The following is a 22,739-nucleotide window of genomic DNA, read 5'->3' as shown; positions in this document are numbered from 1 at the left end:
GCTAGTTAGGATTTCACATGTACCTGAAGAGTAAGCCACTAAATCTGTTGGACAGTTGTGCTCACTATCCCCAGAAAGATGCTCTCAAAAAGTACAATGGCTTTGTAGACACTTTTATTTTCTTTTGAATAAATTAAAACGTACCAAAAGTTTAAAACAACTGTGTACCTTTAAATGTACCTTGAAATTATGACAAAACAAAAGAAAAACGTAAAAAAAAAAAAAAAAATCTGCATCATACCAACATTAGGGACAGTTGTACAAAACAACACGTAAAAATCAGAGGATACTGATTATACTTTCATGTGTGACATGACAAAGCTGGGTTTCTAAAGACAGGGTAAATGAAAAGATGAACTACTTTTGTGAACTGGTTTCTCCCAAACTTTAATAGAAAGGATCTATTCCCACAGGCTCAAAACACCATTTGGCAAAGTCTTAAAAGTCCAAAGAAACTAAAAATAAGAATGCTGATGGCGGTAAGGTGGAAGAAACTGCAGACAGAGAAAGTAACTTAAGTCCAAGGAATTTATGTAGCTAGACTTGTTTGTCAGCATTTTCACATCACATCATGTCTTCATGTTCATCAATTAAAATCTTATTCCTAAAACATCTGAGAGAAATAACTAAGCTTAATCTGGAATTATTACACAAAAGTACACAAGAGGGAAAAAAGAGAGTTAAGAAAACTAATGCTGACATCTGTTGGGTAAAACTCTTTTTAAGAGGAAATATTCATTAAACACAGCAGACAAGTTCCTTATTTCAATAACCATAATGTGTTTTGCAATGCTAAGAGCAAAAAAAAGAAAAAAAAGAAAGGAAGTAGCACAAAGGCGGTACCCTGCAGAGTAATGAACCATTAAAACTTGCTGAACTTGCTCCCAGAAGAGCTGCAGCATTGAGAAGTCTTACTCTACAAATGTGCCATGGCATTACAAAGGCCTTGGGTAATGAAGAACAAAATGTATGTAAACAAACACAAACACCAACAGTTTCACTTTTATAACAAACATGGAAAAAACTGCAGACAATATGACTAATGTGCACCACCATAGAGTCAAACATTCCTAAAGCATGAAACTTTTACTATTTACACATTGTGTTACGTCACAAACCAGCGAGGGCGGGTCTTCACTCGCTTCTTGTTAAACAGGAACTCATAGTGTTAACAGACTTGTTTTGTAACTGAGGGAAAACTGACAAAACTCTAGGTAAGGTGCATGGCTGTGGTTACATAAAAACCCAGCAAACATTCACACCAGAATGTTTCAATAGTGATGTGATTAAATAAAAAGTGGAGTAGGTCTGAATATAAAAATATCCTGCTGCAGAAATCAAAAAAAGTTTCAATCGATGCAAACATAAAGGAAAAATAAATTTATAAATAATAGTGAAAATACATCAGATATGTTAACAAATAAATCTCAAAGGATACTCTTTGTTGTCCCCCCAAAAGAAACGCAGCAACAAATGATTGTCATGTTTCACCTTAAGCTTAAACATTCTTAGTTACAGAAATATCCCATTTCAAAGTGCATAGCACTCTTAACCGTATACTTGTACATACTGTATTTACTCTGCTCCTCTAGATCTACAGGAAGTAATAGACCTGTCTTTAGTGTGAGTTTTGTATTAACCTTTTGGATGTGTAGTGTTTTCACAATCACACCAGTCACTGATCAGGGGTCACTTTGGCGAAAGCACCTACATCATGAAGTGTCAGCTGACGGCAAGGACAAGTCTGGTCTGGAGGCGCTCATCTGTACAGAAAGTGCCAGGAATCAGTTCAAGCTTCTCCAAGAAGCTTCCACCTCCAGCAACTTTTTGTACGGTGTATGAACTGGAGATTTTCCAGACAACAGCTAAAATCTTCAAAGGTCCAATAGAAGTCATAAGTATCGCCGATGTGAGAAAGTTAATGTGCAGAACAGCTGCTGTGGAGTCCAACAGAGGAAAAGATACCATAAGATCAATTATCGGGTGCAAGAACGGCATCCTGGTGGATTGCCTTGACAATAAGCTCAAAAACCAACCAACACTACAACGAGTCCCCATTTCAGTTACTCCTCGTCTCCTGCCATAAGAAACCCCAGAATGAAGTCGACGGCTTTCTGACGGTCGTGTGATGTCTGTCTTCCTGCCAAGTTGGGGGGTGGTCGGATAAGGAGGCTGGCAAAAAGGGTAGCTGAAACACAAGAAGGCAATTTTAAAATGAGCTTGTTATAAGCTTTTCAGTCAATATTTGTGCTGTTACCTTGTGTTTTTCCGGCTGGATAATGTAAAGGTAGCGAGCAAAATGACCAACTAGCAGAAATTTAACAGAGAGCCAGACTACACTTTTAATGATTACAATATTGCTGATATGCAAATGCTGCCTTTGGCAGAAAATCCATGAGCCTCTTCATTTCAGTGACAAGTTTTGGATGAAAAAAAAAACCAACTAGGTGTTACACTGACATAAATTAATATCCAGCAATAAAGATATATAATTCAGCAAGAATAAAGTAGCTGAAATAATGACTTAATCCTTTATTAAGCTCTGTAGTATGGGGCATGAATAACATGAAAGCTTCTGTCACTTACCTATGAGACTAGCTGTGAGATTATTATTGTGTGCATGCTTGAGGAGTTCTTTCAGGAAGGCCATTAAGTAGCGAAACACATTGCGATGAGCCCGAGGCAACAGGGAGATCAACTGTTGAATATCAAAACAGAGACAGAGGTGAATTATATTGTACATAAATTATACCGTACTCTTGTCTGCACTGTCACATTCAGAATCCATCCTAAGTTTCAGATGCCAGAGAGAATTCATGATTCCTCACCTGTTTGCAGAGCCGGCTGTCATGAGCACAGTCTAGGCACCGTTGGTATAGTTCATAACATACCACCGGCTCAGGCAAAGCTTCTAGGAAGATCAGCAGAGCCTCGGCAACAGAGTGGTTACAACCAGCTGCATGAGAAGTCAGGGAAGAATTTCAGGAGTCCAGTGAGGATTTTGTTACTGAACTCTAGTGGACGTCTGACACAAGCACAACAGTCATGGCAACTTTTCTACCGCAAAATCTTCAAAACCTGTTTTTGCCTACCTGTCACATTATTATTCAACAGTTAGCTGTCAAGGTCACTTATATTTGAGCATTTTGTATCTCCCAGTCAACAACACAGTCTAGAAAGTTCTTAAGGTTAAAAGCAGATCTGAAAGAAATCCTGATTACATATGAAAGGATACGGATGGACTCAGGTATGCTCGTATCCAGACAGTCAATGATGCTCTGGAGCTCCTCTTGCAAGCCTGGTGTCTGGAACAAGTCCTCCTATAAGACAAGTATCAAACATGATGCCATTACACTATGAAGCCTGAGTCCAGTAACATTACAACCACATGGTCCACATTACCACTGCAGTGGGACACCAAAACAAACAAAACACGACTGGTGTAGTAAGATTATCCAGACTTAAACATAACTCAAATTATAATACACAAAAACAAGAGTGTCTGTTAGTTTTCTAAAAATAAAGTAATCAATTTTAGAAAACTAACAGACACATTTATAGGATAAGGACTTTTTTTTAAATTAAAATGTATGAATAATAAATACCATAAATACCATGATATTAAAAGAATTATTTAGATAACTTTATGCTTAACATCACTTCTAAAATACAACTTATTATGCCAGTCTTTAACCATTTTATTTACCTGATCACAGGACTTGGTGAACAGGTGGTTGACCAGAATCCAAACCTCCTTGGGGATCTTCAGAGGTTTGTCCTCAGTACCTGCTCCATCCGTCATGAGGAAACTCACTTTGGACCTTTCCTGAATAACAGAAAAAAAAGCTATTTTACAGAGCTTCAATAAAGAATTCATCTTCCATGGTATCACTCCCATTTTTGTTAAAATATTGTATCATTTTAAATGAGCAACATCAAAACAATTATGTATATACTGTATATACGAATGATAGAACAATAGTGAGGTTAAGATTATCTTTGAAGTCTGAAAAATTCAAGGCAAGCCAATTTACTGACTTAGATATCACTTTCTCTTTGTCTCAGTAAATGGATCCCAGAGATTCACAAGAGACATCCAAAAAATAAAAGAAAACCACAGCTACGGAGGCCATGAAGCCAGGGGAAACCGGAGAGGGTTGTCCATGTTGAGGATGCTGCAGTTCAAAAACTAGTTAAAAAATCTGAGAAAATAAAGTTCTACGAACAGCTTCAATCAAGAGACATGATCTGAAAATATGGAAAAAAAAATATCTACATAAAATATATTTTATTGCTACATTGTAAACAACACCTTTCTTGAAGTATATTTAGTTTCTTTGCTTATTTAGTCAGCTTGAGAAGCTGTTAAAAATTAAAGAGAAGGCATTTTGCTAAGCCTTAAAGTCTCAGCTCAACTGATCAGACTACAATACTTCCTCTCATTAACTGTAGTCATGCGTAGAAGAGAACTGTGCAGAGAGGCTGACCTGCTGTGAAATGAGATTTAGAGTGCATGTTGCATTCACTGGATTCTATGTACCCTCAATGGGCCATGGGAGATTTAATGGCTCACTGATTCACATAAAAACTATAACCAAGACGACCTTGGGAAAGTCCAGCCTGTAACTTCTCATGTAAGGTTCCAGAAATGTTCATGTATCCACTGATACAGCCTTAAAGATTTTCAAGCATTAGAAGCAGCTTGTTTCAGCATACAGAAGCTGACTAAAATATCAAGTAACCTGTTATTGTGCAAAGCCATAATCAATAAAAAAGAAAAACTGAAAGAAAACCATATTTAAGTTTGCCAGAGTCCAAAGACTTTATGCAACATTCAAAACCAACAAAACATCTCACATTCTAATAATATCCAATAATAACTGGAAAGAAACTGAAAAGCAGTTTCACTTCAAAACCCAAATAAACTTCCCAGAGCCTTGCATGTCTTATGCATGTCTGAGCAGAGCTATTGATTACTTCCACAGAAATGACAAGACAAAGTCCTTTTCAGAAACTGTTCATTTCTTTAGGCAACTTTCCTTGGTTGACCGTCTTGCATTCGAAGAACTCGTGTCAATATTTTACCTTTTCCATGTAGCTGTCCTCTCCCTGAGCAAGAAGTCAGCCCACAACCACAGCGAAGAGTTGGAAAGGAATGATCAAGGCAACAAGAGGCGATGGAATAAAAGAAGAAAATAGTAGATAGACAAACTATGTATAAACACAGAATAGAAAAGTAGATCAAACATGGATCATTCTTGCATAAATTATTGACCAAATAATCAGCCCAGGAGGAAAATGATGGTTAAAGTGGAAATAAAGGCATGACAGTAACACTGTATAACAAAGTCAGATCAGATGAGATTAAAAACAGCAGAAGCAGAGAGAAGTGATTGTGTGAAGAGAAGAAGGCTATTTATACGAAGCAGACTTCGGTTGTTCTAACTTGAGTCAGTCTTCCCTGTTCTTGAGGAGCTCCATTCCAATATAATTACAACTTCCTTGTTTGTTTGGCACATCAAGGCCAGAAATATACAAGTTGAGACATTTTATACTGTATAAATATAGATTGTGTGTGACTGTGTTTACCCTGTGAGAGACAACAGGCCCTCATGTGTAACCTCATGTTTCAGCTAATGGACAGCCATAGCGAGGAGCTGCTGTCAGATTACAATCACAGCTAAGCTGGTGTGATTTAAATAATATGCTTAAACTATTTTAAGGAAACTTTTGGCACTAATCTTAATGCTTTTCATTCATCCGGCAGCATTTTCATTTCATTCCTCCTGTTTTAAATTTCCCTCACCAGGTCAATGAGTTTGGTGATGGGGATCTCTCTGATCGGCTTCTTCATGCGGCACAGAGCCTCCAGTGAGGTGCCAAAACAGCTGGGCAGGTAGTTGCCAGAGATGGTGATGAAGTAGTCTTTACCACGATCCAGATGAAGCACCAGAATGTCCTCTATAGCGTCTTCTCCAGAGTTCAGCAGCGTAACAGCATCTTTACTGACATAAACCTCCAAAAAGATCTCCAGAGTTTCATCTGTTCAGGTGGATAAAATCACATTCAGATCATTGCAAACTAAAAAACATAGATCTTTCAATAAAACACTGAAGTTCAACTCAAACAACTACTCTGAAGAATTGATTTGTTTTTTCCTTCTATGTTGCCTGCTGTGTTACACATTGGACAGGCACTGTTTTACTGGTACAATAAAAAGTTTTGAGCAAACCTGAGATGCCCAATTAAAATGAATATTTAAAGCAAAAATTAAATTAAAACATGAAATAGGGTTTGAGGAAATAGTTGCATTGTGTTGGGGGGCTTCAAAGAATAACACACTGCTCAAGAAAATAAAGGGGAACACTAAAGTAACACGTTGTAGATCTGAATGAATTAAATATTTTTATTAGCAGGAAGAGCAGTCGTCTTCCAACTGGAAAGTTGGGAGATCGATTCCAGGCTTCCCCTGACTATGTGCTGAAATGTCTCTCAGGGCAAGACACTAAAACCCCAAGTTTCCCCCCAATGTGCCTATTAGGATATAAGTGTGTAAGTCGCTTTGGATAAAAGCATCTGCTAAATGGTTGTAGAATAGAATATCAAATACTTTGTTTTTCATACTTCAATGTGCTGACAACAAAATCACACAAAAATTATCAATAAAAATCAAATGTATCAACCCATGGAGGTCTAGATTTGGAGTTACACTCAAAATTTAAGTGGAAAAACACACTACAGGCTGATCCAACTTTGATGTAATGTCCTTTAAACAAGTCAAAATGAGGCTCAGTAGTGTGTGTGGCCTCCGCATGCCTGTATGACCTCCCTACAACGCCTGGGCATGCTCCTGATGAGGCGGCGGATGTTCTCCTGAGGGATATCCTCCCAGACCTGGAGTAAAGTATCTGCCAACTCCTGGACAGTCTTTGGTGCAACTTGGCGATGGTGGACGGAGCGAGACATGATGTCCAGGATTGGATTTGGCTCTGGGGAACGGACGGGCCAGTCCATAACATCAATGCCTTTGTGTTGCAGGAACTGCTGACACACTCCAGCCACATGAGGTCGAGCATTGTCTCGCAGGAGGAACCCAGGGCCAACCGCACCAGCATATGGTCCCACAAGGGGTCTAAGGATCTCATCTCTGTACCTAATGGCAGTCAGGCTACCTCTAGCGAGCACATGGAGGGCTGTTCGGCGCTCCAAAGAAATGCCACCCCACACCATTACTGACCCAATTCCAAACCGGTCATGCTGGAGGATGTTGCAGTCAGCAGAACGTTCTCCACGGCGTCTCCAGACTCTGTCACATCTGCCACATGTGCTCAGTGTGAACCTGCTTTAATCTGTGAAGAGCACAGGGTGTCAGTGGCAAATTTGCCAATCTTGGTGTTCTCTGGCAAATGCCAAACGTCCTGCACGGTTTTGGGCTGTAAGCACAACCCCCACCTGTGGATGTCGGGCCCTCATACCACCCTCATGGAGTCTGTTTCTGACTGTTTGAGCAGACACATGCACATTTGTAGCCTGCTGGAGCTCATTTTGCAGGGCTCTGGCCGTGCTCCTCTTGTTCCTCCTTGCACAAAGAAGGAGATAACAGTCCTGCTGCTGGGTTGTTGCCCTCCCAAGGCCTCCTCCACGTCTCCTGATGTACTGGCTTGTCTCCTGGTGGTGCCTCCATGCTCTGGACACTACGCTGACAGACACAGCAAACCTTCTTGCCACAGCTCGCATTGATGTGTCATCCTGGATGAGCTGTACTACCTGAGTCACTTGTATGGTTTGTAGACTCCGTCTCATGCTACCACTAGAGTGAAAGCACCGCCAGCATTCAAAAGTGACCAAAACATCAGCAAGAAAGCATCAGAACTGAGAAGTGGTCTGTGGTCACCACCTGCAGATCCACTCCTTTATTGGGTGTGTCTTGCCAATTGCCTATAATTTCCACCTGTTGTCTATTCCATTTGCACAACAGGATGTGAAATTGACTGTCAGTCAGCGTTGCTTCCTAAGTGGACAGTTTGATTTCAAAGAAGTGTGGTTGACTTGGAGTTACATTGTGTTGTTTCGGTGTTCCCTTTATTTTTTGAGAAGTGTAAAATAGCACATTGAACACAAGCATATAAAAGGAAGAAGTCAAACTGCAGCAAAAAATAACATTTATTTTATATTTGTTTATAAATTGAATAAGGCAATAAAATAATCTGCTGCATTAAAAAAAAGTTGTGCAAACAACTTTGTTTTCATTTAGTTTTTATTCTAAAGTTTTATTATCCACAACTATATATACATATTCTCTATGTGCACCTCATCAGTAACATGATCTCTTGTATTTCATGCAAGGTAAGATGATGGTTTAATTCAGATTAAAAGGACTTACTTGGCTCTAAGAATCCATCGCTTGGCTCGGCACGCAGCCAAGGCTTGCAATACTGAGAGTCATTGAGTTTGGGGATGAAGGCAAAGTGACAGGGTACCTGCCCATCGTTTGTTATTAGGAAGCGTTCCCTCTGAAGTTGCCGGAATTTTACATTCTGAAATGTAAACTAGGGCAAGAGGAAAGAGAATCCCATTAATCACAGCTCTGAGACATCATTATTCGAGAAAATGGTGGAGAAGTTAGTCTTTAAAACGTCCATTTTTAAGAGAGCGTTTTTAAAAATTATAAATCCTTCTCAGTTTTCCTCACTGATCATATGACTTGTACATCAGTGACATTTGCAGCTGAAAAAAATATGAGCAAAGCAGGCAAGCTGCTACTGGCTTGGCTGCAACAGTTTGCTTTTCATGTTCAAAAAATAAAAATACATTGGTCCTGTGCCTTTGGATGTTTTAATCAGCTTCCTAATTATAGGACTTCATTTTTCAAACTGCCTGCTAACCCTGTGTGATAGGCTAGATGAGTTGCTGTCATCAAACGATATAACTGGAATCGCTTTCAGCTGTGTTCGTGAGCACTTTGTTGCTCTTAAGCAGCACAATAAGCATGAATAAAAAATAATCTCAAGTTTTCTCAGCGTAAATACAACTGCGATGAAGTTGGCTGGATATTGGTTAAATTCAACCTTTACTGTGTTATAAAAGCGAGATATTGGGACAAGAGTTTTAGTGTTGATGAAAACTGACTTTTTTTCCTTCATTGTGTCAAAGTAATAAAATAGCAATGTTTTCTCACCATAAGTGAAACATTAACTCCTAAACATAACACAAAGACACCTTACATTTTTACTTGTGTTAACATTATCTGCGTCTGCCGTTTATGCTGTTGGAACATGACCGCATCACAACTGGTTTTGAAAGCGTTAAGCCTGATAATGTCATTCTTGCTAAGAAAAAATTAAGAGTAAATTAATGGTCAATAACGGCAGCTAGCTTTTTGCCACCCAATATGGCGCTATAACATTACTGACAATGGTCTATTAGAATTCATTGACTGTATATCACTATTAAAAGAAAAAAACATGTGTTCAGTGTTATTACCTCCCTCCTGTTCAGAGATACTGAGGGAAGGAAGTCGTTCTCCATTCTATCCATCACCCGAACAATCTCCTCAAACACCTTTTTTTGGCGCTGCGCATCCACAACTTTAACCTGTTACATAAAGACACAGGGACACTCATAAGCTTTACACAAACACTGATTTAATTTTCATCATTATCTTTTTGTATCACATTTCTCCCAAATTATATCCTTTAGATAAATTTTACTAACTTGCAAACTTCAACCAGTCAGTGTAGGTACAGATACTTACTCCCATGTTGAAAAGAGAACTGACAGGCTTGTGGTCACTAGTTTTCAGTTCCATGTGACTGCGGTATTTAAGCTGCTTGACATTGCTGCCCCTCCACAGGATTCTGTCACACCAGGCTGGGATACGACACTTTCCACTGCAGGAAACAGACACAGTTTAAGAGGAAAAGGGAGGAATTTGAGATTAGAAATACAAGGACAGCACTGCTGGCTCTGTGTTATTTTTGCGATAAGACTGGAAAAGTTTACTTTAAAAGTACATTTTAATCACGAATCTACAGAAGAAAACTAGTCTGTGGGCAATTTGTAATCCTAAAATAAGATGAATTTTAGCATTCCTGGAGCAAATTTTTTACAATCATTTCATAGAAAATAAATGACTAAACACAGTAATGTGGTTTTACCTAGAGTCCCATCGATCCGTTTTGGGGTCATACTTGTATGTGGGAATGAATTCAATCTCTCCTTCCATGAAGTCTGTGAAGGCTCTTCTAAGCTGTCGCTGAATGTTCAGCTACACAGTGAAAATAGCAACATGTTTTTGATTATTTTAAGAGTTGAGTAAGCTTAGTTTTTGTGACAACTTAAAACAAATAGAGAAAACGCTAAATTATATATATGTACATGTACTTATCACGTGCTATCCTATCTTAATTTTTAACACAAAAAATAAGATACATGATAACATTAAGTCCATTTCATTTAATTCATTGGCTGCCAAAAACATTGTTTGACATATTTTCAAATCTGAATGTTCACTGCAAAATATGTCAAAAGACGTCTTCTGCGGTTTCTTTATAAGAAAAGCCAATTTAGCCGGGTGTGTCAGGGCGTCTTTGGGGTGCAAACTGAGTGCGTACCTAACGTATTGTGAACGTGGGCCCTAAAGACGCCCTGACGCACACACAAATCGGCCCTCCATATCTGCAGTTCCAGAAGTCAATATTCTATGCATCCTGAAAAATGAGCCAAAATCCTCCAAAGGCTAGCAGTGCTGGACTCTGCTGTAACCGTGGCTTGGCAGCATGTGAGTTGATAATCAACACAAGCTTAGTCTTCTCATACAAATATGTTCACTGGGCAGAAGCTTAAAATATTTTTCCCCCTATAATTCGATTACCTATCCACAACTACACTAACTAGTCAAAAAAAGTCACCACCTGGATTTAACTAATCAAAAAGTGCAAGTTTCCTATTGGATTATTCTATGGGTAATTATCTTTTCGCTGGCAACAAGTTGTTCAACCCCAACTAATTCCATGAGTAGCTTCTCACTTCTCAAACCATGTCAAAAGACACATCCTGTGGTTGCAGAAAAGATGTTAGTCTGTTTAAAAACGGTCAAATCCCTAGCAAAAAGCTGAGAAAACATGTAAAGAGACTGCAGAAACTAAAAATATTGGTTTAAGGACTGTCCAGTGCATAATTAAAAACTGGAAGCATAGTGAGGGAAGAACTGTGGGAGGAAAAAATGCTGAAATTATCGGTGTTCTCCTAAAAATTTCGTAAAATCAAAGCAAACAATAACAGTAAAACAAAGGCTAACAGTGAAGATACAAGCATTCCCACATGCACAATGTGGAGGGAACTCAAGGGGGTAGTGCTGGGGTTGCTGCAGTTAGTCGGGTTTAGGTTCAACATTATGTGCCCAATGAATGAGGTCAGCTGACTACACAAATATACTAAATGACCAGATTATTTTGATCAATGAATGGCTTTTTCTTCCCCAATGGTTCAGGTGTATTCCAAGCTGAGTGGTTCAGGGAGCATGGACTGGTTCAGGTCCAGACCTGAAGCCTATTGAGAATCTTTGGGATGTTCTGGAGAAGCCTTTGTGCAGTGGTGGGACTCTCCCAACATCAACAGAAGATCTTGGGGAGAAATTAACAAAACCCTGAATGGAAATAAATCTTGTGACATTGCAGCAGCTTATGCAAACAATGTCATAGTGCATGTGTGCTGTAATCCAAAGGCGGTCCAATGAAATAGTAGTGTATGACTTTTTTTTTGGCCACAAAAGCATATTTGAGCTTAAGAAAACACTGATGTGGGCTCTTACCTGATCAACCTCCTGGAGCTTCTTTAGGGCATTTTGAGCAATTAGCTGTTTGACCTCGGTGGCATCGTACATACAAAGACGATAGTTCAAGTCCCCAAGCCAGATGACTACACTGAGACACACAAACAGAATATAAAAAAAAAAAAAAAACCTTTAAACAGGGGTACAAAATGAGCTTCATTGTGACAATGATTATTTTCACTGCCTGGTATACATGCTTGGAAAAATAATAATGAGTCATTGGTGCTCCTGTAGATCACTGGTAGTCTGAGTACTGTATGTAAAATTGCTGAAGTGAAGGTAAAAGAAAAAAAGAATTACTTCAGATTAATGTTCCCTGTCCAGGTAACATTAAATAACTGAGGAACTCACTCGTGTTTGACAATACTGAGAGGTGGGTAGTCCAGTAGATGGAAAGTCATGCGGGCACATATGTCTTTATAGTCCTGATTGCGGCGCTCATAGTCTTCGACGTGTGCTGCTAGGTGGGAGTTGACGATGCAGAAGCTTGTGTTGTGGAAAACAAATCTAATTGCCACGCCTCCCTTGTTGCCCTAAAAGATTAATTACAGCCAAACTTATTTTATACAAACTATCACAAGCAAAGGGCTGGTTTAAATTTAAGTTGACAGAAGTCCATTATACCTTTTTATTACTTAGATTTCAAAGAGACAGTAACACAGGAACTTAAAATAGTTAAAGTAACATTTCATTCTGGCAGGTTATACAAAGCATATTGTCTGTAAATACAACATTTAAAATATGGACCCTTCTTAAGACTGAGTTCAAGTATAATATGAACAAACCATTTTCCCCATGATTCCCGTCCCCACGTGCTCTGCAGCCACTTCTTTGATGTGACTCTTTTGTGTCTTCTTCACATAGACCACAAGCATCATCCCAACTAGTCGTATCATCCGAACCTGCACAAATTAAGGAGGTGGGGAGTGGGGGACATTATGTTGTCACTGCACACTGCCTTGATAGTAAAATTCATAATAAATGCTTTTGTATATGGCTGCCAATTGTAGTAGTATTAATAAAAGGTAGTATTCCAATTCTACAGGTGTGAATGATAGTTGTAGAACATGCAGAAAAGTAGTACTTCCTTTCATTTATACACCTGTGTTTGACCCATTCCTGTTTGCAACGTGGTGCCTTGTCTTTTTTAAAATGGATAATGCACATGTTATTGTGATAACAATTCACTTTCAATACATTGTACAGGTTTCAAACGCACCCTTTTATATTTGGCTTTTGGGTGCAAGCTCCTTTCCACAGCTTCAACCCACAGCTGTTCTTTGGATGAATCCATGTAGAAAAATGCTTCAGTGCTCAAGTCCAATTCTTGAAAACTACATAAAATCACAATATTGGAACCTAGTTAAATATGAGAATAACACACTTGGCTTAGAGTCAGACAAATGGTGAATATTTGCTTCCTACTTACCCCAAGGCATAAATATCAGGAGGTTCAGAGTCACAGCAGAGCCATGGTTCAAGGCTGCTATCGGGAGACTGGCCATTAACGTTCCATGTACCTACAAAAAATCTAAGCAGCAACGTTACGTCTATGTCAGTAGGAGCAAAGGCAGAATTCTTATAAACTGTGATTTTACTGCATTTCAAAATCAAAATAATCAAACTAAAACCACACAGTATAATAGAAGATCCTCTCACTTGAAAGATCGGATGTCCACGTATTCGCTCTCCTTCTTGGCCAGGCGATGTTTGATGAGGTATTCTCTTTGTCCTACCTGGCTGGATAGCATGTCATGTTTCATGCTGTTGCTTGTGGGACTGTCACACCAGGATGGTGGCCTGTCCGCATAGTCAAACCCTGACCTAAAACCACTAGCATTGAAAGAAAGGGAAAAAAAGGGAATAATTAAAATGCACGCAAAAAACAGTCATGATATGGAGCTTCCTTGACTTCAGTAACAATGCCAACTTTATTTCAACTGATGTCAAGTACTTTAACCAGTAACTGCTGTTTCCAGCTTAACTTACTCTGGCTTGCTGTTAGTTACAGAATTGTCTCTGGTCTGTAAGGTGACATCTCTTTCTTTCAGGTCTGGCAAAGGAGGAAGGGGATTTGAAGGAGTAAAGGCTCTGCGAGGGGGTAGAGGGGGAACAGGTGGAGGCTCCCTGGTGGCAACAATGCGATTCTGGTGGTTCTTTTTTTCTTCAACTTTAACTGTGTGGTTGACACTCTGTTCACATCTTACATCTGTAGGAAGCAACTGACCTGGATTTAAGAAAAAAGAAAAAAGATGTTTCTTTTAACAGTAAAATGGCTTTCTGGAAGGGAGAGATTTAAGGAAATGATTGAGGAAGTTATGTTTTTTGTTTTCAAATTAACTATTGTTCACCATTTTCTTGCTTGTAAACAAGTGTGTTTTTCCATTACCTGTATTTTTCTTATTTGTTGAAATGCTGTTATTAACACTTGGATTCAGTGTGCTGGTAGATTTGGGTCTGTTGACCCCTGGACTCAAAGTGTTAGCTGTCTTGGTTGCCCTTTGTGGTGGGATGGGGACTGGGCCTGTATGGGGTGTTGGTGTAATGGGCTCCATTGTTTTGGGTTTGGATGTAGCTATGAAACATGAAACAGCATTGTTAGAAGGAACCACACAATGGCTAACAGAACCTGGCTCAATACATACATTAACTCTAATGAAGCAAAAACAATACAGATGCAACAATCAGCAGCAAATAAAATTAAAACAATGCTATCAGAAAATTAAATGTTAATCTGTAAATTGTAGATCCTGCTTTAATATTTCTCTGTAAATATTAACAACAAAAGAACAACGAAAGAGCTTGTGATGACTTGTGATGAGATTTTAGAAGGAAAAGTTCCACTTCACTTCTGTCACCCCAGATAAGTCAACTGAAGTTAACAGCTCTGTTAACTATTAAACTGGATGAACTGGTTCAAAGTGGTTTGTGCTCCACCACTAAACTTTTTCAAAATGTATGATCTCATCAGCATGTCAAGCATGCAGGGGTAAATAAACGACTTAAGAGCAATAGTGAATGAATGTAGAGTGTGAAAACAACAGCTCGATCCCCAGTTAGACTCTTGGTTAGACATATATTTGCTTCTTGTAATTTCCAACATTCTGCACTACTCATTTGTTTCCAATACTAAAGTTTGTCTGTAGATTGACCTGCAGTCTACAGACAAACTTGGTCTTTTGAAGTAGTAAATACAACAATAAAAACAGCCCAAATGGTCAGGAACATATTTAAAGAAAAACAGTAAAAGGTTTTATGTGGTCCAGGCAGAATCAAGACCTGAACCCCATCCAAAATCTGAACTGAAGACCTGAACGGCATGGTTAGTTAAACATATCAATTTTCAATCACAATTACCATCTTAACTTATCGTTATGGCTGGGCAATATGACAATATAAATCGTTTGGACGAAAGAAAATATGTGTTCTCTTTAAGAGAACACTGAAAACTCTGGACAAAAAGCCATTACACTACCATTATTGTAACATTCTAAGTAAGTATAATATTTTGGATTTCGAAAGTTATCAAATTTTTATGGATGCTTGCCTTATTTTTAAAGTTGTAAATGGACTTGCTCCTCCTCCCTTAATGGATTTTATAGGTAAAAAACCTAGTGATCGGCCAAATACCAGAGCATCGACCAGAGGAGACTGTAACGTACAGCGGCGTAGGACAAAATTTGGTCAAATGGTGGGGTCAATCAGAGGCTCACAAACCTGGAACACACTGCCAGCCCATGTCAGGAACTGTGGCACGTACTCAGCCTTTAAAACAGCTCTGAAACACTGGCTGAAAACCAACCAAGCATGCTCACACTAGGTTTTTTTTTTTTTTTTTTTTTTTTTTTTTCTTGGGGCCTCTTAAACTCTGTGAGATTTGTCTATTGTTGTCTATTGTTATGATGTAATGTCTGTATTGTTTTTTTGTTTTCTTGTGTTGGGACTACGTGTTATCTGTCCTTTCCTGCCTTAGGACTACGGATGTAAATTAGCTTTGTGCTAACTCCGGCATATTTACATTGAAGCTTTTGCCGATGTGTTGATGAATATGCATTGTCCTAATTTAAATAAATAAATAAATAAAAGAAAAAAAAGAAAAAAAAGAAAATGTCTCCAGTTTCATATGAGGCTTTATTGTTTATGCCACGATAAGGTGTTTTATGCAGTATTTTACGTCAAGTAGCATGTATTTTTACGGCATGTATGCTGGAATACATAAACAAACATGAAGAAAGATGGAGGCAGACATGTTTCAGAGCAGGATAATTCACTAAAAGATGACTAGCCAACCAAAACTGATGAGCTTGCTCATAAAAGAGGGGAAATTTCTGTCGCATGAATGCAGTTTGGGTATAATAAGACCAAAATGGAACCAACAAGACTAGCTCGCAGTTCCAACAATGGACTCCGACACATCTACTGGTAACTCATTCTAGCACCTGCACAAGATTCAGGATAAAGGATACAAAATGAAGAATAGAGTCAACAAGAAAAAGCCGCAAAAGCAGCGTCAAGTGGTGGCGAAAGCGCTCATATTAAACTCAGACACAAACTCTGCAACAGGCTATTCCCCGTGAAACATCATACGGCCATAGTTCCCACAGATGGAAGGAGATCACGGCTGCTGTTGCCAAGCACATCTGACACAAAACTAATGACTGACACAAAATTAAACAAACAATTTCATATTGTCATGTATATTGTTATGGGGATATAAAATAAGCTATATTGTGATAGGAGATTTTGGTCATTCCGCCCAGCCCTACTTATCGTTAATAATTAAAGCAGTAAATAGAAGCCTACAACAAAATATTGTGCGTTGTGAGATACTGTTGTGTATTCTAAATGTAGAACACTCCACTCAGTAGTCTGACAGCTGCTTATGTAGAGAGGAATGAGAGAGGTCATGCCTGTTGGGTTTTTCTGGAGGGTATAGAATTGTAAAAGAATAAAAAAAAAAAAAAAAAAAATTACATCCGGTGAATAATGGAAAAAAAGATTGGTTGGTAAAAAAGGGAAAACTTTTTTTTTTTTTTTTTTTTTTTAATATCATCTATTTTTGGTGCAGAGTATATCTGAACATCTGATGTGGCAATAACAAAAAAATGTTTTAAAAAAATAATAAAACAACAACAACAACAAAAAAAAACCTTAAAATGTAGCTCAAAATGCATCTTATTTTCAGGGTATATTTCTGAAAATATGCTTTTGAAAAGTCTATCATTCCCTTCAAATGTTTTTGATAATAATAATAATAAAAAAATATAACATGACAGCAAAGTATAATAATTCTGTGCATTTGGCATTTCTGTCTCTGAGTTTTTGTGTGGATGGCACACATTACATCCTGACAAGAACAAAGTCCAGCTTTTCTGTTTTACTTGTCCACCTGTATGCACTCTGCATAAGTAATGAGACAAGGCTTTACTAATGATTTTGGATTAAAAGAAAAAAAAGTGACCATATGATCACTTTTGACGAGAGCATTGGTACTCATATTTTATGGAGTAAAAGGTGGTATGGAGAGGGAAAACAAACATACAAGCGTGATAACATAAAATAGTTTATTTTATACAGCTTCTGCTTTCGGTCTCTATAGGCCTCAGTTTGCCAGGACACTGGTGCATGAGACTGAAGGACTGACAGTGATAAAGGGTTTTAGTCCAGTCCAACATAAATAGGAACTGAGCATGTAACTACTCTTTTCTAATCTAAGTTAGTCAATTCTCCTCCCCGATTTCCTTCCCTCGCCTGGTCATACGTTGGTAGGGTTACAAAAAGCTTTACTGTCATACAATGTAGAATGTGTGGCTATGGGTGTCTTTCCTTGGGCATTAGAATCTGTTTAATGTTCTATTTAATGCACCAGCAGTAAACAAGCATTAGCAATTTTTTATATTCATGTAGGTGGTGGAAAACTTAATGGCAGAAAATGTTAGCTTCCATTTGTTAATGTTGCTTATTAATAAACCAACCAAGTCAGTTCTACCCGGTTTTCATCTCACCACTAATGAATTTCTCTCTGAAGGACAACATTTCAATAAACATAATTCCCTAACACACATTTTCAGTCTATTCAGCATTCAAACCAGTGTGTGCATTCATATTTATCTTTATATATCTCTTGTCTTGTCTGGAAGTCTACTGACTGTACAGCTTCATTGGAGGAAAAGAGAAAGCACGATAAACACATGGGTCCTGAAGTAGCTGACACATTTTTTCCATTCAAAAGGTCACGTCCTCTGATTAGGGTAACATAAATGTAAAGATAATTATGTCCCTGTTCTCAGCCAGAGTAATACCAAAGGTTCTACAACAGTATATAAGCTAGTACTTCATGCAAAAGTACTTGTGGTGAATGTCAACAGCAGTATTACTGTCAGACTTCATATATGCTATAAAGGCAAGATTATAGCAGTTTATCTGAAAATACTCCCCCAACATATTCAATGCACTCAAAACAAATTTACTTGACTCTCTATTCAGGGTTGGAATAATACTGTTTTTCATTACAATTTAAAAAACATAGCAATTAAAAGGTGTGTTCCCACCAGGGTGTGGGTGGCAAGAATACACAGGAGATAAGCAGGCAGCGTAATCCACCCTTTGTAAATAAATGTTGGATGAGTGATTCAATAATTAATCACTTCAGTACTTCGAACGGCTGACAAATTGTCCAGTCTTACCTTGCTGCTGAGCACTCTTCACCTGGGCAATGAAGGTCTGACTCCGTTCATCATCCTGGAGTTCCAACAGCAGCTCTGGTCCTTTGTCTCCTTTGATTCGTATTCTAACCCAGGCTTTAGAGGGGAACAGAAAACACATATATATCTCAGACATGTCATCTGGATTTCACAAACACACTATGGACTGTCTAGAAAACAAAGCAAAGTGACATAACAGTAAACCAATTCAGCATTCTTTCAGAAAGTCCTGGCAACTCATGACTGGAGCATGCTACTAAATAAAGTCACCGATCTGTAGGCATGCTCTATAAGTCTAGCAAGGCTGGACACAAGCAGAGTTAAAACAAGCTAAATGAAGTGACACTACATAAGCTCTCTGCATTCTGCAAATGAAGATATTGAGCCTGAGTTGAAAAAGAAAACTTATGGCTACACATGTTACAAAGGATAGATAGTTTTTAAGTACTCACACTCTGCTGAGAGGTCAATCAGTAGTGCCTCTTCAGCTTCTGCAAGAAAACAGGAAAGAATTAAAACATGCAGTTCAAAGGTCTGTAGTGGCAGTCAACCAACGGTGTCATAAATTATTTGAAACAGGCAATCTATTGTCTGCTTATGTTAAAATTTTCTCTTTAAGACACAATTAAGATATAATGTAACCCTGAGCAAAGCATAGGGAGATGTTAAAATGCAAAGCTGGGCCTACTGTAAACTTTGACAGAGAAAGGTTTATAATAGTTGATAGGTTATACTGTCAAAACATTTGATTACGTTTACAATACACTGAAAAGTTCATACTATAATCCTGATACAGAAAACTTAAAAAGGGCCTCTTACCTCGTACAATTTCAAAATTACTATTGATAGGTATGGACAACTGAGGCACTGGACGAGACACAACAGCATCAGGAGTTGCCAGTACACCCAATCTGAATGAGAACAGCACAGACTCCTAATTAAAAACCAGTCAAACATTCAAATAAAATATATACAGAAATGCCATTTCTGTGAAACTGTTTTCTAGACATTATTATGGAGATTGATGCACAGCATTTTTAATATAAACATTTTAACTTCACCATATTTTAACCTCATTGTATAATTTGGCTAAGTCGTATTTTAAGGTTTTATAGGCAATGATGAACAGTCAATCAGCAATGTTACCAGAGTACAGTTAAACAGACATTGCAACTTAGCCAAAATATAACTTAGGCAATTATTATATGATGCTAATGATATAAGATGCAACATGTGTAGATGTGCCATTAGGATTAGAATATGATTATTGAGTCATTAAAATGCCTAATTTGCATCTTCAAACAAAAATACATGCAGTCATGCAAAATTTTTCTTCACATTAAATCACAAATGAGTTATTTCAGCTAAGCAAGCACTGTGGGGCTGGAAAAAGGCAAGCGTGAAAATGTTTCTCAATAGAAGTCTTGCGTGCCAAAACTAAATATTCTGATAAGGAGAGTGAACATGGGTTGGGTTTTTTAGTTGCCAATATGGCTTCAAATTTATTATGTGGATTAATGTTGGCAGGGTCAAATCCTGCTCACTGGTGGCTCACTTACAGCAGGGGTCAAAGCAGCTTTCTGGGAACTGCCCTCGCTTCACAACAGCGATTATCATTGAGAAGAGGAAAATGATTCATACCTGCCGGACCAAATGTGTCAGAGGCAGTTTACTAAAATCTGCAAGAAGGGGGGACTAACATGAAGCACTCCTGAAGAAAAAATTAACATGTCTTCTTCAAAGGGATGGAGAATATAATATAAATATCTTAGATTTTAAATAGTAGGGGTTTTGCTTGTAATTTTGGAAACACTGATGTCCACTTTTAACTGAGTGTCTCTGACATGTTGCTATAATCGGTTTGTTTTTTGTTTGTTCATTTAAATGGTTTTATAGCTCCTTTCATCCATTCCTCATCTAACCTTTGTCACCTTAATGATCTTGCAATTAGTGGTATTATTGCCACAAAGTGGGATTGGCCCACCTGTGATACAATATCAAAGAATCAAGAATCAAAGAAGAAAGTCCAAGCTTTACAACACATACCAGGCAAAAAAACTACACTGAAACACTTCAGGTGTCTCACAATTAACCTCAATTAAAAACTTGTAACCAACAGCACTGCCTTTTATAACAACAGTTTACAATGCTATTTACATCCCCCTGTAATAAAATTACCATACCATACAATTAGTGCTGACTGTAAAAAGATTCAACACATCACTATTTTTAAGTTTCAAAAATAAAACCAGAATAAGACATATGTTTTGAAACACTTGGTACCAAGTTTTCATGTCTCCCACACAGTTTCCCCTATCAAACCCGCTCCTCAGTTTCATTTGTGTGGATTTAACACAGTTAGCTGAGCATGCTGCCTGGGTGCTCATGTGAGTCTCATTACAGTCAAAGATAAAGAGCAGAAATTCTGAATAATCTGGATAAGTGAGCAGGCTGTTGGTGGAACAGACCGTGAGGTGCACTGATCATTTATCCCTGTTCAAAAACAAACAGAGGAGCTGTCAAGTGGACACTGACCACGTTTTGGCCACATGACTTCTAGTTAAATTCTAGTAAATTGAGTAGTGAAAAGGGGGGTGTTTCTGTAATGTGGAGTATGTTCACTTAGGTAAAGAGCCCTGAAGAAAATCTGCTTAATGCAACTCTCACTCAATTAAAATCAGGTCACCACAGCTTTAGTTTGCTACACAATCAACTGAGATGTATGACACCCTACACTTAACATCAAGATTTTCTTTGCCAAACTCGAACCGCTTGTGTTTTATTTACGACAATGACAGAGAAAGCATTTATTTAGTAGGGTCACCATAGGACCAAACTAAGTACCCTAATACAAAAAATAATGCTTTTCACATTAAAAAAAACCAAATCTAGCACTTCATATACACTACAGCATCCTCTATAAAGGGCAGCTCCAAATAACTGGAATTCATTTACTGGATTCATGAAGCAAAAGTAAAATAATGCTAAAGTAAGCACATGTTATAAAACAACCCACTTAAAGACCTCAATATAGTTTCAGTACACAAAATATGACATTAGATATATTTATCGTTTGACAAAGCACTTTCATTTTGAGGTGCTTGGGTCTCAGATACTTACATAAACTCTCCTTTGCGCTCAATTAGTGACAGTAGTCTGGGCTCCTTCTGGCCAGATCTCAGCTCCTGACCTTTTACAGTGTGAGCAGCAAAATCAAGGAATCATTGTGATGGAGGACGAGACATAAGTTTCAACATCAAAGCTACATTTAAAAACAAAAAAAATAAAAAATAAATAAATAAATAAAAAAACACAGGCAGCTATACTTTTTAAAAAGTAGTATTTTCTAGTAGTAGTTTGGTAGTTTAGTAGGTTAAATAAAAGCCATGCTAACAGAACAGATGGCAAGTCATAAGATAGAAGAAGATTGTTAGTTGCAATGTCGTCAAGTTACCTTGTAGTTAAACAAGGGTCAACGTTATTCTATTAAACAATAAATGACTAGGCAGTTAATAGTATGAGTCTCATCGTGTGTTTACAGTTTTCTGTGAACTGGTTTAAAGTAGGTTGTATTAATTTTAAATATGATTTAAATACAAGTTTATTGTTTAAGTATCGTTTAAATACGTTACAAAATGCTAACGTTAGCCACTTAGCTACAGCGGTTTCAAATGGTACAAAACACGTAACTGAAAAGGATATTGCCAAGCATTCCTCCTTGCATATCCCCAAAGAGGGCTCCATTCTTACCGACACAAACAAATCTCCGTTTGTTGTGTTTCACCGATGTTATGTGACAGCAATGCAGATGTTTAGGCTCTCAAAGTTAAAAAAAAAAACAAAAACAAAAAAAACCCAGCCGGTGTAGAGGTGGCCTCCTGTCGGGCAGCTGTTCGGCCGTCGGTTGCTAATGCTAAACGCTAGTTGGCCAGCTGTTGTTGCTAATTGAAGCTGTCAGAAACATCCAACAGGGCTTAGAGGTCAAAATATCCACGTTAATGTCTAGCATTCTTTTGCAAAGTACTCCGTTTTTCTCGCGTCCCGCTCGGTGTCAAAAGACAGACGTCTCTGACAGCATGGTGTTAGAGGAGGACAGTTTGTGCCTGCTAGTGTTGTGGCTACGCTACAACATTGAATTTGCTATGAAGACTCCCTCCGCCGCAGCCTGTCCCTACCCCACCTTCCTTCTGATTCGGCTTCAT

At 38.2% G+C, this 22,739-nt stretch overlaps 1 protein-coding gene across 2 annotated transcripts; it reads right to left on the bottom strand.

The window, feature by feature from the left end:
* Positions 1-105: 105 nt before the first annotated feature.
* Positions 106-22,620, bottom strand: ocrl (OCRL inositol polyphosphate-5-phosphatase). Of its 2 annotated transcripts, XM_079250338.1 has the most exons (24): positions 22,240-22,620; positions 21,658-21,737; positions 19,357-19,448; positions 18,990-19,028; positions 18,520-18,633; positions 14,223-14,408; positions 13,823-14,060; positions 13,493-13,666; positions 13,263-13,364; positions 13,053-13,167; positions 12,619-12,735; positions 12,185-12,366; positions 11,813-11,924; positions 10,158-10,267; positions 9,755-9,890; positions 9,484-9,594; positions 8,384-8,549; positions 5,807-6,042; positions 5,086-5,109; positions 3,707-3,826; positions 3,236-3,320; positions 2,829-2,956; positions 2,587-2,698; positions 106-2,188 (listed from the first exon to the last, which is right to left on the bottom strand). In XM_079250338.1, the coding sequence occupies exons 1-24, from the start codon at positions 22,279-22,281 to the stop codon at positions 2,064-2,066; spliced, it is 2,946 nt and encodes a 981-aa protein (XP_079106464.1). In that variant the 5' UTR covers positions 22,282-22,620; the 3' UTR covers positions 106-2,063. The 2 variants fall into 2 exon arrangements, with proteins under 2 accessions (XP_079106464.1, XP_079106465.1); XM_079250339.1 differs by lacking the exon at positions 5,086-5,109.
* Positions 22,621-22,739: the final 119 nt, after the last annotated feature.

The sequence above is a fragment of the Telmatherina bonti genome (assembly GCF_933228915.1).
Source record: "Telmatherina bonti genome assembly, chromosome: 12".
Classification (NCBI taxonomy): Eukaryota; Metazoa; Chordata; class Actinopteri; order Atheriniformes; family Telmatherinidae; genus Telmatherina; species Telmatherina bonti.
This window is presented reverse-complemented; position numbering and strand designations above follow the sequence as displayed.

Excerpts from the sequence above, each read along its gene's own strand:
- ocrl (XM_079250338.1), bottom strand. The coding sequence starts at position 22,281 with ATGGAGCCCTCTTTGGGGATATGCAAGGAGGAATGCTTGGCA. Across the intron at positions 18,634-18,989 it reads GATTGACCTCTCAGCAGAGT|CCTGGGTTAGAATACGAATC; the intron begins GTGAGTACTTAA and ends TCCCCTCTAAAG. Across the intron at positions 14,409-18,519 it reads GAAGAGTGCTCAGCAGCAAG|CTACATCCAAACCCAAAACA; the intron begins GTAAGACTGGAC and ends CATGTTTCATAG.